The following is a 19,468-nucleotide window of genomic DNA, read 5'->3' as shown; positions in this document are numbered from 1 at the left end:
CCCACAGCACACAGAAGTGGCCTCTTCTTAGGGCCTAGAGCGTGGCCAGTAGCACAGGGTGACCAGACAAGGAGTTGATGGCCAGTATCTCTAGAACGTGGCTCCGAATAACATGCTAATTGTAGAGTTAAATGGCCTCGTAAACCTTTCCATAAAAGCCAGATACAAAAAGTGATGTGAAATTCTTAAAGTCTTAGGTTTTCAGTGTGTGTATTTAGTAGAGGTTCCTAATGAAAGGAACTCCTCATACAACTGGTACGTATTCCTAGCAGAATTATTCGTATCTCGGGCCATGCTTTTTTCCACTCTTAAAGTAAAATTCTGACTAACTTTCTAACACTCTCATTTACAGATTGTGAGCATCCTGACTATCATTGGGAACTTAATGTGCCTAGTCAGCACATACAGCTGCAGGTTCACAAAATACTGTGCTATGGTGGAGAGGGCCAAAATCATGAGTCTGAAGATGGCGTCTGTGCACGAGCTGACTGCAATAGAGTTCAGAGCTGTGCTGTCCAAATTCAGAAAGTACCTCAAACAAATTGTCGTTATGGCCATTGAGAAGCGCATCGGTATTTTCACCGTGGCGAGCCTCGATTACCAGTCGCAATGCTTACCGTACGTTGAGAATATCATACGGGTAAGCCAGGACCTCCTGCGGTCAATAATTGAAAAAAAGAATGCAGATCTACTGGAAGTGAGTATTTTGGAAGTTCCTGTTGCTTGAGAGTCCTTAAGATTAGGAGATTATGATTATAAAATGTGCACTTGGAAAACATACATGATAGTGTTATCCTCCAAAAAAATTCCTGTGTGTGTGGTATTTGTTTGGGCCTTTGATCAAACTCCAGTTCCTCAAAGAAACCTTCTCTGAAGTCACACCCTGTGTCACCTGCCCTCCCTGTTGGGACAGGGGTCTGACACGGAGCCACTGGAGTGTTTGCGAGGCCTGCCCTGGCAGCGGCGTGAAGGCCAGCTGGACGTGGGACGGGGCGGTGGGGGAGCTGGTTCTGGGCTCTGGGGCAGGTTCGGGGAGAGCCCGGACCGGGGAAGTGTCCCCGTGCGGTCCGAGAAGCACCCCGGGCGGGCAGGTGTTTGCGGGATGGAATCCCGGGCTTCAGTGATCGGCAGACACCACGGGAGGACTAAGAGAAAGACCAGGAATGAATGAAAAAAAACAAACCACAATGCCGATGCTTTCAGGTTGTAGAATCGTCCTTGCGAGAGCTGGAACGGGACCCCAAGGAAATAGAAGAGTTCCTGGAGCACTTTACCTTCTTGGACGCCGTCTCCTCAAAAATATCTCACTTAGAGAAGGAGTACTCAGCGGTCGCTCAACTGTACTCCGTGCTAAGGCATTACCAGATCCACATTTCCGACGAGCAGGTCGCCTTGCACAAAATCCTGCTCATGAAGTTCACCCAGCTGAAAGCTGCTATGAAGCTGAGCCAGACGAACAAAGGCGCTGCGATTGCTCAGTTCAAAGACAACTTGGAAGCGTTTGTCACTGGCCTCCGGGTGGACATCGGCAATTTGAAGGCCAAAGTAAGTGTCCATTTTTTCATTTGAAAAATCAACTTGATCTCAGTCTCACGTAGGCCTGAGCAAATAGGTGTTTTCTTTCCACGGGCTCTTCGGTGAATAATTTAACCCGTGTGCTCCTAACATGGGGTCTGCACACAGAATTTTGCCAATTCATGGGCTTGAATGGGAAGTGAAGGCACGGGCCTGTTTTCACTAACCTCTCGCCGAAATTCCGAGTTTCCTTCAATGGCGAGTGAATGTAGACAGCAGATCCCAGCCGAGCTGGGGACTGTCTCCATGGACTTCAGCAGACTTCCAGAGCGGGGCACGGCAGGGAAGGGCCAAGGAACCCGGAGATCGTGCTGGGCCCCAGTGTGGGCTCAGCGGTCCCGAGAGTTCCGGCTGCACTCACCTGTCACTCACGGGGAGCGAGCCATAATCTGCACACCGAACACTTACTGTGCCTCTGCCCTGCGTCAGTGACCACGCCTGATGCTCTGCTCTCACGGCTCCATGGGGGAGTCCGGCCCTTTGATTTAAAGGGCGTATGTCACTTGCCTGCTCTCACACAGCAGCTAAGAGCTGGGGCACCAGAAACCTTACTGCTCACCACCCCTTCACCCTCACCACCACGATACGTTCTATTTGCTCTCTATACGTTGAGTACCCAACACATATTCGGCACAGTGTTTCTCATTGCAGCTGTTTTCCCAGTTTCTCCGTCCGCACAGCTGGCCCGTTCTGCTCCACAGAAATGTAACGGAGATCACAGGAGACTCCTTGACTCACACACCGATCCCAGTCTTTGAAATGCTGCTAGAAATGTACAGACACACGGGTGCAGAGTTCCTCGTTCGCCCTCTGTGTAGCCGAGTGTTGGGCCCCGACTGAATGGAGATGCTTTGCAGTCAGTTCACTGTGAGGGAGTAAGGTTGGCTGGAGGGGGGTGTGGAAATGCAGGGCGACTGCCACAAAGCACACGAAGGAGCCCGTAGGGACCTCTCCAACCAGGACGGCCCTGAGCCACTGTCCTGGAGGGAAGCCGGCGGGCTGGGCCCTGACCCCTCTGCATGGGCCTGCAGAGGGCTGTGGCCGTGGGTGACTTAGCCCTTTGTGGCCACGGGTGGTTCCCGGGAGGGACTGGGCTCCGCAGGGTGAACACCTGTCTCCAGGTCCTCGTTCTTCCCCCGGCACCTGCATCTTGCTGCTGAGCCAGCTCCAGTGAGATTTCGTTTTCTTTGTTGGCTTTCAGTTCTGAAATTTCCGTACGTGTCTTCATTATGTCTCTCTGGTTTTCTTTGCTGTGGCTTCCTCTTTTACCCCTGGGCTCGAGAGTAGTCATTCTTTCCTCTCTCTTTATTGGTGCAGCATTTCTATAATTCCTGCTTTAAACTCTTTGTCAGATAATTCCAACATCTGCGTCATCCGGCATTTGTTGATTATCTTTCCCCACATGTGTCGAGGTTTTCCTGATTTTTTGTAGGTTAACTTTGTATTATATATTCTGGATGTAATAGGCTGTGAGACTGTGTTTTATTTAGATCCCATAACAGGGGTGTCAGACTCATTGTCACCGGGGGCCACATCAGCCTTGCGGTTGCCTTCAAGGGGACGAATGTGACTTTAGGACTGTGTACGTGTGACTGCTCCTTAACTAGGGGCCAGGAGCTCAGCGCTGCCGCCGGGTAGAAACCGGGTGCTGGGCCGGATTCGGCCTGAGGGCCTTGTGTTTGCCCCTGTGCCACAGAACAGTGATACTTTGGTTCTTTAGAAGGCAGTTGACTTAGGTGTAGGTGACATGTTTCAATGCACATTTTTGGGCTGCTATTCCGGTGTCTTTTCAATGATTGAAGCCTTTGCGGTGCTATTCAGCTTTACACCACACGGGGGCACCAGTCAGCGGCTGGTCTGGTTCTGGGTAGCGGACTGTTCAGCGTGAGAGTCTGCTGTGCTGACTAGGGTTAGATCCCCCTTTTCCAGATTCCTCGCGCTGTTCTTTCCAGTCCCCTGATTGGAAAGCTTGGGCGTGTAACAGTGCTCTGCCATCCACTTCCACCGCTGCGCCCTCGTCTGGAGCAAAGTAGCAGAACCCAGAGAGAAAAAAAAACCACCAGGGTTGACCCTCCCTGGGACCCCAGCTCAGCAGGAAGCTCCTGAGGCTTTGATTGCCCCCAGCTACCACCCCCCTCCCCCGCCCCCCCAGAACTGCCTGAGAGCTGGGGTGGAACTGTCCAGATAGCTCATGTACAAACATAAATACGAATGAATGGGAAACTACGGGAGGAGCCCAAGGAAACCGTGTTATCCATTTCGTGGGTATCGCTGTTACAGATTGTGTATTAAGCCTTATCCACTATCACAGAAATAGGGTGTATCAATTTTATGCAACGGACTGATTGCTGTTAGTGTTTATTTGATGACCGCGCTACCCATGGAACAATGTTATATGCAATTCCTTGGGCTGATTCGAAAACATAAGATGATAGGATCCAAATTCACTTATTCTTTCAACAGTTATTTGATACACAGCTGCCCTCTTCACCATGCTGTACGAGGCTCTCTGAGGTGCAGAAGACATAAATCAGTGAAACTGTCCTTAATTTGGCAAAGGAAAGTCAGGGCGAAATATTACGTGCGCCCCTCTTTGGGTGTTGTTGTTGCAAATGTGTGATAGTCGGGCCCTCACGGGAGGCAGTGCATGACAAGCAGCACACAGGCAAGACAGACTTCGACAGGGTCAGGAGGGGGAAATGCAGGCCAGTCCCCGGCATCTCCACTTACCATGTGCTGGTGGGGAAATTCTTGATGACCTCAGAATGTCTTTGAAACACTGTGGAAAGGATTAATTACCCTTCAGGATCGTCGCGTGGATTCAGTGAGGTGATGTGCCCGAAACAGAGAAGGCACACAGTAAGTAAGCTGCAGACCTGGTGGCAATAATGACTAACATGATTAACATTGCCCACAGTAAACACGCGTAGTTATGTGCCAGAGGTAGTCTTTGCAGACGATGGTTGCAGGCCCTGCTCGGTGAAGCTCGGACCGCGTGCCGCCGAGCCGTGGGCGCGCACTCGCTCGCAGGGCCGACCCTCGTGAGTGCTCAGACCACCCCGCCGTGACTTTGCAGACGAGCACCCCCATCCTCCTCCACGCTGGCACTCGCATGTCCATGGCGACGGAGATGATCCAGACCCTGTCCCAGGAAGCCGCCAGCCTCGCCAACAAAGTGAAAATATACACCAGCTACCCGGACTACTTCTCGGACGCCAAGGCCCACGTGCACTCTTTCAACCTGGAAGAGATCACACAGGTCGCACTGTCAGAGATCTCCAACATTGAGTATGACTTGACCTTAAGGAAAATATTGTGGGATGCCCAAGAGGAGTGGGGCACACTCTTTCAGGAGTGGAGGAACAGCACTCTTCGCAATATCAACACGGAATCGATCCAGAGAAACGTTTCAAAATGGATGAACATAATCTTCGTGCTAGAAAAAGGTAAGAGCGCCTTTCTCGTGTTTTCCCGCCTAGGATTCCGTGCAGAATGCCCTCTGGGGTGGCAATGTCGTCATTGCGTCTTTACCTGTTCCCAAGGCATGGCCATCAGTGATGGAAGAGGGAGTGTGGGTTCATAGGGAGGGTGGTTTTCTCAAGCAAAAAAAGGACGAAAACTTTGCCAAAACATTTTTTAATGTTTTTGCAAATAATCTGCATGTCCTTGAAAAGTTGGGTCCCCAGCGGGAGCCCAGTCACTGCCCCAGGGTTCTGGCTCCTCTCAGGGCAGAGGTTCTGATGATCGGGGACCCCCTGCAGCATCTGCACCCAGACCCCCCCATGGACGCCTGCGGTGCCCTTTGGGCAGTGATCTCGTCAGAGTCGCCCGGAGAGGGCTCCCTTCTACGGGTCGTCAGCTCCGAGGGCGTGTCCATGCGGAGAGGCTGCTCCCGTGTGGGCACGGCCGTGATGGCATGTCCCTCCCACAGGGAGGCCTGCGTGTCCCTTGGGAAGGGAGAGCTTTGGATCTTCACATCCCTCCCGTCCCTCTCAGCCACACTCCAGACAGACACGGCCATCTGCTCGTTTTTCAGTTAGACAAGAAATGCAACGACGTCTCAAAAGTCGAGTAAAGAGAAAAGTCGGGGACTAATCTCCCGTAGTCTTCCTGCTCTTACGTAACACCCCTTGTGTGCCCTCTCTCTGTGTTCTGTGGGGCGTGTTCTGGAGAACAGAACAACCCGACAACACCTTCTTTCATCCCTAGTTTCCCAGGTGAAATCTTGCTGTTTACCAAAGCACAGACTTGCAAGAACCAAGGTTATTTTCTTGTCCTTTTATTTAACCGTGTCTTGAGAAACATTTTATCCTTCGGCATGCCTTTATAAAAGAAGCCCCATCTGTACAAACTGGGTGTAGTTTTCAGTTCTCCCGAGTCCCCACCTTGGGCCGTGTCTCTGCCCCTCCCTGTTCTTCCACAGCCAAGGACGGAACCTTGAACTGCGCAGGCTTTGCGTCCTGCATCTTCTCGGTGCGGTCGTCAGTGCCGGAGGACAGAGCAGCGCTGGTCCACAGCCAAGTCCTCACCCACCTCTCCTACTACAGTTCAGTGTCAACATAGCTTCCTCATGAACAGTAGTGGCTGTTCGCCCCCCATAATGTTCTTTCTGACTCAGCGGCATTTAAGAGCCCAAAGCCTATGGCAGCTTTTCGGATGCACATGCGTGCGCCTGGCTGTCCCTTTGTCTGTCTTGTCGGTGACGACCTGGTACCAAATGGCATCGGATAGCGTGGTCCTGGGCTTCAGTCTCCAGTGCCGGTCACCATTGCTCTTTAGTGCATAGTTCGTTCTGTGGGAGGCTGCACGAATGAAGCTCCTTCTTTCAGTGCAGACCGATAACTGATAGACTAAGTCTGGCGTAGAAAGCGTGACGGACATGCTGTAAGCCCGCTGGCCGCTGCCGCCCGCAGGGCTGCCCAGGAACAACATGGTGGCGCACCTCAAGCAGTCGGTGACGGACTTCAAGCAGCAGCTGCCCATCATCACCGCCCTGGGGAACCCCTGCCTCCAGCCCCGGCACTGGAACGCCCTCCAGGAGGTGATCGGAAAGTCCGCCTATCTCCACAAAAACTGCACGGTAGAGAGTCTCCTAGCGGTCAAGGTAAGTGCAAACAGTTTGGAAAAACAGGGTGAGATGCCAGAGGGGCCCATCCTTAATGAGCAAGTAAATCCGTAGGGAATGGGACTTGGAAAAGGGACAGATGTATGGAGTGTCTGGGTGCTGACGGGAGAGACCTGGTTCTTCTTGCCGACGCATGTAAAGAATTACATATCAGCAGACCTAGTAGTGTGTAATCAGTGTATTAGTGGCCCTTTCCCATGGGAGAGAACAGGACTGGGTAGAATAGGGGGTAAAAGACAAAGTTTCAGGCTGAAGCAGGGTGAGAAAAGCAAGAGCGGCTGGAGACCAGGGTGGCATGCCCCTGGGCAGCCTGAGGCCGGGTGGCCCGAGGCCCAGTGGCCCGAGAGCCAAGCACCCCCCCAGAGAGAGAGAGCGAGTCCTTTGTTCTCAGGACTTACGCAGTCAGTGGGGTAGGAGGGGGAAAAGTCACATATTGATTGATTAACGGGTAAATGTGGCGCCAGCTTTCCTGGGGGAATGTGACGACCCAAACTTAGGGATGAATGGGGGTGTGTTAGCCCGAATCCTAATCTTGCTCCAGACCCCATTTGGTCATCTTGTTGTCAAACAGATACGTGACAGGAGGCAGTTAATTAAAATCGGGCACTTTCCAAAGTTACTGATGGGCTCTTTCTGTAAGCATCTGGGACTCCCTCGTAAAACAGACGGCGACCAGGCGCAGGCAATTCACCAGAGCTGTTTTATGGGCTTTTGCTTCGGGCACCGGGGACCCTCTCCCGCATTCAGGCCCCGGGATAAAAGCACAGTTTCAAGGCTTTCTTTCCCAGATGGTGGAAATGCTACATAGAATTTCAAGGACTTCCCCTTCTTTCTTGCTAACATAGTGTTTCTTGAGACGTTGGAACACCTGGCCATATTATCAGACCAGGCTCAGGACTGCTGAGTTAGCGTGTGAGACTTGTCTCCTTCCTCCTCCCTGCCTCCGTTTACTATTTATTCCACCTAATTGGTAAAAGGCATTTCCTGGCAACCAGGGTGCTAAATGTTGGCCAGTGACAGTATTGCAGTATCAGAGTTCTTCCTGTACTGTCTCCTGCCTCATGGGGAAGTGGGAGTCTATTGGCGGATGATACGTGACGGACAGTTCTGTTTAATTGGCCGTGTTGGTTAAGCCGTCCATCCATTCATTATGCCATTATTACCCAGGTGACTAGAACCCTGGTTTTCATGTGTAACAAACAAAATTAGTGTTTTGTTATTTATAGTATTTTAATAGAGAATATATTTTATAGGAATAGAAAAATCAAAATACTATATATCCCATTTTATATAAAGTGAAAATATATTAAGAACATGTCAGGATAGCCCTACCAATAACTTAATATTGTATTTTAAATACATAATTAGCAACTATTTGATATGCCATGTAGGTTTTGTTATAAAAAGTTTTTCCATGATTTTTTAAAAGATTTATTTTTAGAAAGAAAGGAAGGGAGGGAGAAAGACAGGGAGAGACACATCAATGTGTGGTTGCCTTTCACACACACCCCCACTGGAGACCTCACTGACCACCCAGGCATGTGCCCTGACTGGGAATCGAACCAGTGACCCTTCGGTTCACAGGCTGGCGCTCAGTCCACTGAGCCACACCAGCCAGGGTGTTCACGATTTTTATGGTTAAAAGTTTTTATTTTCATGCCTGGTTTACACTAAGCTCCACTGATGTTTTATGTGTCAGTGTAGACCATCTAAGGAAATCAGTAACAGTATTTTTATACCACTAATTTTCTCCTAAATGATTTGTCATAATGATGAAATGGGATTAAAAATTTAAAAACAATTTTTTACTTTAACAATTTTAAAAGACTGCTTTAACTGATATTTAAAATTATTTTCATATCTCCAGCCCTAACCTCCTTCTCCCTCCTGAATACCTAGTTTCCTATTCAGTGTCTCCACTCACGTGTCTAAAAGGCACGTCAGAATTAACGTGACCGAGAGTCACTTCTTACTCTTCATCTCCCACATTCTGTTCTTCCTCTCTCTCTCCCCCATTTCAGTAATGGCATCTCCATTTCCCCCCCAATTGCTTAAGTTAAAAATTATGAAATAATCTTTTCATCTTCTCTTGCTCTCTCATTCTCCACTCCACCTAAATCTCTCATTCTCTCCTGGATCATCCCCACAGCTTCCCAACTGACCTACGTGCCGAGGATGAATTCAGCGAAGTGTCTAGGTAATTTCAGGACATGTAGGTCAATGCCAACAGCTAAGCTTATTCAAACCAGCATCCCAAAAGCCTAGCACAATTTCAATGAAATTTTCATTGTCCGAGTCTTAGGTTCTCGGGGTCCTTTCCGGGCCAGCCACGTCAGGGGTGAACGCGGGCGGACCACGCGCAGCAGCGAGTGACAGAAGCCAGGAGAGAGGGGCCCGGCGGGGACCCGCTGGGGGCCTGCCGTCCCTCTGAGGGTGCCGGGGAGCTATCCTTACACGCCTCACGTGGACAGGTGGTTTAAAAGGGAAGTCCCGTTCAGTCCTTGGAGGATCCACATGAAAATGACTCAACACCCAAACAAAAATGGACAAGGTCTTCAGCCTCTGAAATGCTGTAGCCAGGAGTTAGAGGTTAATTATTACGACAGAGGGGGTGGCCAACCAGCTGGTGATCTTAACTGAACTCTGGGTTCCTGGACGATCTGAGTCATGCTGTGGAGACCCAGCAGTGCATCCAGTACATAGCACAAGTGCCTCGTTGGACAGGCTTTGGCCGGCAGACTGAGCCCCCATCCACGGACACATACAGCATCGCTGGGGTTGACCCAGGGAAGGCGGGCACGCCACAAGGCTGTCCAGGGCAGGCACGGACACAGGTTCATTTGTGACCCTATAAATTGAATACGTTTTGCTTTTATCTAACAACCGTTCTGTCCAAGATGTTAGGCAGGTTCCGAAAAGCCCGTGACGTGAAAAGCAATGTCACAAAGTCAGTAACATGGAAGGGGCCCGTAGTGCCCCCAAGATAAACACCGTTCCTTTACGGTTAACCATTCTCACTTTGGAAAGCCAGGTGCCTTATAATAGTGGCAATAATTATGATCGAAAGTTTCAGATGAATCTTAATACCTAACTATTACCAGGCCATTTGGGAGATCTTATTACAGAACACACCCACACAGGGCCAAGGGGGGCCTCGGACAATTTACTATTACCAAAGGAACCCCCCGGTTCGTTATGTCCGCCGCCTTATAGGAAAGACATCTCTCAATGCCAGAGATTCGTGAGAAAAAAAGGAAATGTTTATTTAATGCTATACAGGCTTAAAGTAGTGACCTAATGTCTTCATCAAAATCCCAAAGTCCCCTTAAAACACCCACAAACGCACACAGTCCTTCCTCCCCCCTCTGCCCAGTCTGGGGTACCATATCTCAGGAAAAGAAATAGAAGTCCATGGCTCAGGCAGCCCCCGGTTCTTCTCAGTAATCTGTCTTGGCTGGGAGGCCTCCCTCGGTTCCCAGCACCATCAGCTTTGTTGCTGGGGTCTCTGCTAAAGCTGGGTGGTGGTTCCCCCTTCTAAACAAAGCTGCGGGCAAAGCCACGTGGCTCTCCTTTCTATTGCCACAGCCACATGGTCCTCTGTACATAATGGCTACCGAGTCTGGGTTTAAATCCCCATGCCAATCTTCCTCTGCAGCCCCATTTCCGACTCCTCCCACAAGTGGCTACACTTGCCAGCACTCCCATATCCTTCCAGCTTTACTGGGCTGCCATAGTAAGTCTGGGCAGGCATGGCCCATGTCATGGAGCCAATCTTCTCCAAGCTCCCACGCAGGCACTGTAACCAGGGGGACCTACCCCCCAGTTACATCTTGGGGGGGGCGGTTACTTCCATCCCCGTCTCAGAGCATGGCCACAGCTATTTAACATGTCTGTGTAACCAGTTAAAGGTTATAGATATGTTAAGTGACCATGCCAGGGGTTAGCTGCAAAGCTGTTGCTATGCAAAACAGCTCTCAATGGCCCTGCTCCATGTGTCCTTCCCACAACTCACACCTGTGGGGGAAGGGGGTGAGGACATTCTAATATTTCCTGGACACCTTGAGTTCTGGACCCCATTCCAAATCCCTATTTGGGGCCCCTCTCTTGGTTGCACCCTGTTTCAATTCCTCCTTTCAGATCTACAACCACCTTATAATCATATAAAGGACAACAGATGAAGGTTTCATCTTTTTGTAACTACTTCTGGCCGGACACGGACATCGTCCTACCTACCCTTGGGTCAGGGGTACCCTGAAAGGGGGCATGCAGCACGAAGGGAGTCCTTCCTGTAAGGGGAAGGACCTTACAGAATCCTGGTCAGTTGGCTGTCACCAGGAAGTCGCAGGCTTGGTGTCCAAAGGCTGGCATTACTGGACCGTTGGCATCCTGGTCATATTCTGAAGGTGACAGATTTGGAAAAATCTGTAAAACAATTAAATCGTAACCACTAAATGGCAAAGGCAGGGACTTAAGAATGGCTTCTCTGGAGGAAGGTGTATAAGGCATGCTACACCTACCCAAAACTCTTGTGGCCCACTGTACTTCACTAAGGCTGAGGGGAATATGTTAGGATTTCCCTCCTTTTAGATATCTGGGCCCTTTCTGTCCAAACCATTAGGACAGAAAAGGGAAAATCAGTTCTAAAGTGAAGCCCACAGACCGCCCGAACCCTTCACCAATCCAACCACTTAGTTCAGCCAAACCGTTGAGTCTCAGGGGGTGATGATGAAGATGGGCTCCTTAAGTGAGGCCTATATTGCAACCAACCACTCAGGTAATGAGGTCATAGGCATACGCCCTGTGAAAACAGAAGAACACACAGGTTAAATCATGCAACAATCTCCAAACCAGTCTCTGTGCCTGTGAGGCTGTCTTTTGCGAAGACAATCAGTTGTAAGGTCAAGGTCTTTCTTGCAATGACATTTAGCAATGGCAATTTGACAGGTCCTCCATACCTGTAAATTGTACATCTTTGGTGATATTACAAACCCAGTTTCAACTTTCAAATGAAAACAAACTTTCAAGACAGCTGTGTCATTCTGATGTCCAATACTGAGCCTTGTGATTTTCTTTGAACCACGATTTGTCTCCTTAAGATCACCCTCACTGTTATTAAAGGGACTACTTTGAGTCCCGCTTTTAATTTTGACTGTTTGCCTAAACACATCCAGAGCAGCCCGGATCACTTATGATCTTTAAGTCCGCTTTGCTGGAACTCACACAGGGAACCTTTAGATTGACTTCTCAGTCTGCCCCTCGGGGCACAGAAGCAGAGCCACACACCCGCCATCTGGCTTTGCCTGTACCAGTTGTTTCACTCAAATCTTTGAGGCTTCCATTGTGCCTACAGGTTCCTTTGGCCATTTTCAGGAAAGCAACCTTTGTTCCTTCCCTGGAAAGACTGCCATGAGCCACACAGCCAACCAGAGTACCAGTCTTTCTCATGGGCTTTACGATAGCTTTGCAAGTCAATCCCAGTTCCTCAGGGCTTTCTGGTAAGGACCAGAACCCAGACATGCCTCCTTCAGGTGTGACATTCCAGTCAAAGTCTTGGTTAACAAAACCACTATTAACGACTGGTCTTATTAGATTTATGCAAAGAAACCTTATGTCTTCACTCCTTCAAAATGCCAAATTCTGGAGGGATCAGGTAGGGAGAAAAATACAAAGTGTAAAGGAAAATCCTTTCCCTTCTGATACCCGCCAAGATTCTCAAAACTTTCCTACAGAGTGTGAAGTTTCAGCCTGCCTTGGAATCCTCAATTTCCTGTTCAGAGCAGATACAGAGCAAAATCCAAAACACAGAGTTCCAGAACAATACACAGGTAGAGGCACTCTCTTCCACCAGTGCATCCATCGGTGCCTCACAGAGACATGCTCCTTTCAGATCTGGTCTCTTGGCCAAGACATGCTCCTTTGCCTCAGACTGAAGCACTCATCAGCCCTGAGTGACCCTTCCTGGGTGCCGAGTGGCAAAGGCATTCTCCCCAACTGGTTACAGGTGACCTTTCTTAGGTCTTACAGCTACCTTTCCTAGGTCTTACAGGTGACCTTAAACAGGTCTTCAGATACAGGTTTCTGATCAGAAACAGAACCAAATTGCAGAGACTTGCTCCTTCCAGATCCGGCCTCATGGCAGAGACATGCCCCCTTTGCTTCAGGCTGAAACACTCATCAGCCCCAAATGGCCCTTCCTGGTCCCAAGCAGTAAATGCATTCTCCCCAACCAGTTACAGTGACCTTTCTTAGGTCTTACAATCCAGAAGGTTTCTGAGAAAATTTGAGATATTTGCTCTTTTCTCATGAAACCAGAAAACAGGTAGTTGAGGTTTCCTTTACTCCAGGTTTAAAACTTTCACATCCTTTATACATATTTCTACTCATCCAGATTTAACCATCATTCTCTTTTAATCCCTGTTCCTTTTCCACACTGGGAAGGACTGTACTTAAAACTCAGTACTCAAACTCAGTATCTGGCAGCCAAAGGTCCCTACCACTACAGGTACCTTCCACTGAAAGTCCCTAGATTCGCAGGGACATCCTGCAGTTTTCTGAAGCTCAGACCTTGCAAACACCCTATATATCAGATGCTCACCCATGGACCCTAGTTCATGACCTTCAGAACCAGAGCCATCCCTATCAGAACCAGTTGCACAGAGAAGCTGACTGGTGCAGTGCCCACACAACAGCAGCCACACACAGCCCGTAATCTGAAGAGAACCCTTAGCCACCACCTTGCCCAGTTCCAAGATGGCAGCACCCATGAATGCTGAGTCATCCAAGATGGCGGCGTCCACGCACGCCGTGTCATCCAAGATGGCGACACCCATGCACGACCCACTCTCCATGGTGGGGCACTCACGTGGCTCATCCTCCATTTTACCCAAAATGGCGGTGCACCCACATGGTTTGCTGTCCGATCCCCAGCATACATGCAGGCTCGGCTTACAGAGCCTAGGGGTTTGCTTCCTCCCCACACCTGAGTGCAGGTTCCCTTAGTGCCACCTGGGCTCACCGAAACTGTAAATAAGCAGACAGGGGCCACCTGGGAGCAGCCCGCTAACCAACCATCACCCACAGCTCCATTGTTCCAAAACGGTGTTCAGAAACCAGTTTCCAACCAGAACACTTTCACGTCTCTGCTCCCTCCCTGTTTTGTTTCCTTTTCTCCTTTCTGGGCGTGATAGGTGGCCGATGCCCTCAGGAGGAGCGCAGAGAAATTCTGGAGATGGGGAAACCCCGAAGTCTCCCTCTCTCGCACGTGAGGGGGTCGGTCTGCCATGGGCAATATTGTCCCATCTGGGTCGCCAAAAACTGTTACAGAACACAGGGGACCAAGGGGCAATATACTGTTACTGAAAGGAACCCCCAGGTTTATTATGTCCGCCGCCTTATAGGAAAGACCTCTCTCAATGCCAGAGATCTGTGAGAAAAAAAGGAAATGTTTGTTTAATGCTATACAGGCTTAAAGTAGTGACCTAATGTCTTCATCAAAATCCCAAAGTCCCCTTAAAACACCCACAAGCACACACAGTCCTTCCTTCCCCCTCTGCCCAGTCTGGGGTACCGTATCTCAGGAAAAGAAATAGAAGTCTGTGGCTCAGGCAGCCCCCGGTTCTTCTCAGTAATCCGTCTCGGCTGGTTGGCCTCCCTCAGTTCCTGGCACCATCAGCTTTGTTGCTGGGGTCTCTGCTAAAGCCGGGTGGTGGTTCCCCCTTCTAAATAAAGCTGTGGGGGTCCCCACTCTGGCAAAGCCACGTGGCTCTCCTTTCTATTGCCACAGCCGCATGGTTCTCTTCACTGTCACAGCCGAGGGGTCCCCTCTCTGCACTGCCACAGCCAAGTGGTTCTCCCTGCACAATGGCTGCAGGAGTCCCCACTCTGCCAAAACCGCATGTTTCTCCCTCCAATGGCTGCCGCTTCTGGGTTTAAATCCCCACGCCAATCTTCCTCTGCAGCCCCATTTCCGACTCCTCCCACAATTGGCTACACTTGCCAGCACTCCCATATCCCTCCAGCTTTACTGGGCTGCCATAGTAAGTCTGGGCAGGCGTGGCCCTATGTCATGGAGCCAATCATCTCCAAGCTCCCACACAGGCGCTGTAACCAGGGGGTCCTGCCCTGCAATTACATGGGGGGGGGGGGGGATTTACTTCCATCCCCCTGTCTCAGAGCAAGGCCACAGCTATTTAACATATCAATGTAACCAATTAAAGGTTATAGATACATTAAGTGACCACGCCAGAGGTTAGCTGCAAAACTGTTGCTATGCAAAACAGCTCTCAATGGCCCTGCTCCATTTGTCCTCCCCACAACTCACACCTGTGGGGGAAGGGGGTGAGGACATTCTAATATTTCCTGGACACCTTGAGTTCTGGACCCCATTCCAAATCCCTATTTGGCCCCCCCACCTTGGCTGCACCCTGTAACAATCTGACCATTTGTTTGGTCAGCTCCCAAACTTTGACCGTGAAGAAGGGGCTAGGTCCACTTGGTTGCAATTCCACTTTAGATGTCATCAGTGTCTGGATTTAGTAGTACTTAGCAATTCCAATATGTCCGAGTTAGGCACAAAGTTCTTTCTTCAGCGCAGAAACTTGAGTCCTGTGGTTTCCCGTCTGCCTTTAGCTGAGTCACCTGTGTCAAGGGTGAGCCTCTTTGCCAAAGCTGTTCCTTAAAGGCCACACACAGCCAACTGATGCCGCCATCCTTACATCCATTGGCAGTTGCATAAAAGACGTGATGAAAACTTTGTTCATATTTGTTCATGGTCCCCACCGAGCCGCATTCAGAAGATGCAGGGAGTAGGTATCACTCTTTGACCCCACAGGAGTGACATGGGAGGACAGGGGTAGGGTCTCGTTTCAGGGGCGAAAGCGGTCGGTCCGGCTCGATAGTTCTAAGTTGTGCAGATGAGACACTCCCCAAGTGTTTCTGTCATAGCAACTGAATCCGGAGATCTTGTATCACAGTCTTGTCCTGTGGGTGCATGGAAAGAAGACCTATGTAAACTCCACTAACGTACTTGGAGAAAACCTTACCCTCATTGAAAGAGGTGGCAGAGAGAGGGAAGCCATGGGAGACTGGCTTCATTGGAGTAACATTCCCCTGGATAAGATCACGTCCCAGGAATTACTGTACAAAGTGCAAGCACATCACAAGACAATTAACAGCTGACATTAGCACAGAGAAAACAGAGTCGGAGGAAATAATCCCGGTCGCACACACACAGCGGGTGCTGTTAACTAGTCTTCCGCTGATGAGAGTCCCAGGCCGCGGACACTGCGGCTAGAGGTCTTCACTGAGCATGAAGAATGTGAAGGGGACAGTGACGAACTCGAGGGGGCCGGGCCGCGGAGGTCCAGCCAGCACGCCTGCGGCTGGGGCATGAGCCCAACCGCGGGGTTCGGGACCTGCGACACGCTCATTTAAATCTCCCGCCTGGAGTGTGTCGGGAACTGTTTGCTCCACTGGATATGAAAAAGTGGGTTTTCTTTTTTTTTTTTCATTTCAGATGTTTCAGTACGAAAGTGAAATAAATGAAATATCAACCGCGGCAACCCGCGAAAGCGTTCTTGAGAAAATGTTCTTTAAGGTCGTCGACCTCTGGAACACGACCCCGCTGCACTTGGTCCTGCACCACACGGAGACCGGCGGCGCCATCCTCATCATCTCGTCCCTCGACGACTTGCTGGCTCAGCTGGAGGAGTCTCAGATGACGCTGGCCACAGTCAAGGGGTCCTCCTACATCGAGCCCATTAAGGTAGATAGCTCGGCAGAGGGAGAATGTTGAAGCTGTCTGCAGTTTTGTGCCACTGTAAGTGTTCGCGCTCTTGTGAGCCTTTGAACTGAGTAACTCATTCGTCGTACACTTATGTAGAAGTGGATTGAATATTTAGTGCTCAAACTGGCAAAAACAACTTTTCATGGAAACCTTATTCATCGCTCAGGAGGAACTGTTGGGACATTTAATTTGGGCAGGGTCCTTCAGCGAGGACAAAAGTAGCACCCCCTAAGGTGGGACTGTACCAGCAGCGCCGCCCCGCTGCTACAAACCCCCACAGGGCAGAGGCACCTGAGCTGGAGCCCCTTGGGGGGGTGGGGGGTGGGGCAGTGGTGGGGGGGTCATGTTAATGCACGGACCCTCCACTGATTACTTCCTGCACGTCAGTGACTGACAGTCACTTCTGAGCTTGACCTCAGTGTCTGTTTTATGACTGGTGTAATTTCCCATGTTCAGATTTCTGTGCTTCTGTCATTGCAGCATCTTGTGGATAAATGGGACCAGAACTTGGCTCTCTTCTCGTACACGCTCGAGAAATGGGTGAACTGTCAAAGATCGTGGCTTTCTCTTGAACCAGTCTTTAATTCTCTAGAAATACAAAGGTAAACACTTAAAATATGCTACATTCAGGTAAAAAAAAAAAAAAAGAATCCTTTCTGCGGGCATGGGACTGTAATCTCCTGAACCATTATTATGTTCGTTTCCTTCATGAAAGGTTGCAAATATCATTTTTAAACTCTTCTCCTTCAGGTATTGGTAGAAAGCTATCCAGGAGCGGGGAGAAATGTCAGAGGCAGCACTGTCGTCCCTGAGCCACAGTATGTGTGTGTTCGGTCCTGGGGTGCTAGGGTGGTGCCTGCCGATGTGGGCACTGAACGTGTTTTCACGGCGTTCGCACGTAAACGGTAGTTTGTCACCCTGGACCGTGCGTGTGAAAGGATAGAGGGCCTAGGCAATGTTTAAAATTTTACCTTTTTTGTCGCCAGCACTCGAATTCACTGGTCTCCCTGTAGAGGGGCTGGTGTTACGAGTGCGTAAGCCGAGGCGTACGGGCTGCCCAGGCAGACTTCACACTGCGGGCGGGCGGCCCCACGGGCAGGCTCAGGGCCGTTCTGAAATAAGGGAGGAAGCCAGGGGTGTCTGTCTCTGAGGCGTGTTCCAGCTGATGATAGAAACCCGTATCAGCTTAAGCATTTTGAGCTTCATTTTAGAGGTAAAAGGGGAACTACTAGAGGTTTACCAAAGAGAAGTGTTCAGGTTATTATTATCTCTTGGGAAACAGCATCCACTTTTGCTATATGTGTCCAGTTCTTCGATGCCTTAGACTCGTGTGTTAATCTGTGTTTATTCTGATAGTCCTTGGGGGGCGGGGGGGAACCCAACACACAGGGGTATACCCTTCACGGCCACAGCTTAGTGCCTTAAATTCAAACTAAACGCTTCTTAGTTAGCGGAGACGCCAAGCTCCTAGGTAAGGGGGTTCCGAATGTCACCAACTTGTCCTTTTTCACACGACTTGCTGTGAGGTTGAAAAGTGTGGCTTTAAATTAAGGGCTGAAGGCTCCTTTACGACAGTTACAAAGAAAAGGGGGAAAATGGACCGTAGTGGGCCTGCCTTTGACTACGGAGAAGGACAGTGGGCCCTGACCCCGGGGGGCGGGGGGGGGGATGTGGAAAAGAGAGGAGGCGAGAGAGGCTCCTGAGAGGGGAGGGTTCTCCAAAGGGAACCGGTGGGGGTGGGGAATGCTGCGCTGTTTCCCGGACACACTGAGAGCTGCACCGGAAGACCCCGGAGGCCCCGGGAGCGTGCGTAGGGGGGCGCGGGCTGCAGTATCCTCTCTGGTAGGATTTTTACCGAGCTGTGTTTCTCGGCACTTCACCCGGACAGAGAAAAGGGGAATGGCGGGAGGGCCCCTGGAAGCTCGGGGCACAGATCGCCCTGAAGGTCCGGGGCACTAGAAACTCGGCCTGGCCTCTTCTCTGGAATTTTGAAGCAGCCTCTGACAGCAGAGCAAAAAGTGCAAGGATGCGGGGTTATCTCAGACCCCTGGTTCCCTCCTGGAGGGGACGTGGCCCCCCCGGGAACGTCTGGCAGCGTGGGAGACACTGCTGATGATCACAGCAGGGAGGGGGGACAGGAGGTGCAAATGGCATCTGATCCAGTGAATAGAGGACGTTGTGCACGTGCCAGGCCCCGGAAAGCACACCCCCCACCCCGACAGAGAATGGTCTGGCCCAGGGTGTTAGCAGTGTTTTCTTGCTGAGAAATCCTGACTCAGCCTGAGGTGAGTCAATTGAAGGCTCCATCCTGAGACGTCGCCCCTCAAAACAGGTGCCGGTCAGACGGGGGAGTATGGGAGGCGCCCCGTTTCCAGCAGCAAGGAGGAGTGACTATAAGCTGGCAGCTGGGGAGAGCCTGGGAGTGGGGCAGCACAGACGTCCCAGCTGGGGGTGCCCTAAAGGCCCTGGCATTGCACCCCAGGGGCACCTGCCCCAACATTATTGAAGGCCATTTAAGAGGCCAGAAAAAATTGAAAGTAATACCAGCTGATTTTTTTTTTCCTTTTTCTTTTTAGAAAGAGGGGAAGGGAGGGAGAAAGAAAAACATCAAACTTGTGGTTGCCTCTCGCACGCCCCCTACTGGGGACCTGGCCCACAACCCAGGCATGTGCCCTGACTGGGAATTGAACCTGTGACCCTTTGGTTCAAAGGCCAGCGCTCAGTCCACTGAGCCGCACCAACCAGGGCTGAATTTTTTTTAAGGTCTTTTCTCTAAATTCTTTCTACCTCAGCTCCCAGTCCTGAGGAGCTTGCACCAGGCTGGGGCTACAGTGGGAGGGGAGTGGGAAACACAGGTGAGCAGAGACCAGGATGGAACTCGGCCGCACTCCCTTTGACACCGCTTCCCGCTCCCAGCCTCAGTGACAGCAGGAACAGACCTGGAATCCATGTGTCGGCGGGTGGCCAGGCCGGGTGCGGGTTCC

General features: G+C 50.6%; 1 protein-coding gene across 1 annotated transcript in view; it reads left to right on the top strand.

The window, feature by feature from the left end:
• The window catches only part of DNAH14 (dynein axonemal heavy chain 14), a 174,992-nt gene that overhangs the window by 41,350 nt on the left and 114,174 nt on the right, over positions 1–19,468 (top strand). The window contains exons 15-20 of the mRNA XM_045859402.1: positions 353–697; positions 1,204–1,545; positions 4,652–5,021; positions 6,489–6,679; positions 16,215–16,463; positions 16,965–17,086. Coding sequence (XP_045715358.1) covers positions 353–697; positions 1,204–1,545; positions 4,652–5,021; positions 6,489–6,679; positions 16,215–16,463; positions 16,965–17,086 — 1,619 coding nt within the window. The remainder of the gene's footprint in view (positions 1–352; positions 698–1,203; positions 1,546–4,651; positions 5,022–6,488; positions 6,680–16,214; positions 16,464–16,964; positions 17,087–19,468) is intronic.

This window comes from Phyllostomus hastatus, unplaced genomic scaffold (genome assembly GCF_019186645.2).
Source record: "Phyllostomus hastatus isolate PE091 unplaced genomic scaffold, TTU_PhHast_1.1 phas_contig_148, whole genome shotgun sequence".
In the NCBI taxonomy this organism is placed as follows: Eukaryota; Metazoa; Chordata; class Mammalia; order Chiroptera; family Phyllostomidae; genus Phyllostomus; species Phyllostomus hastatus.
The sequence above is the reverse complement of the archived record's forward strand: the minus strand, read 5'-3'. Positions and strand labels throughout refer to the sequence as shown.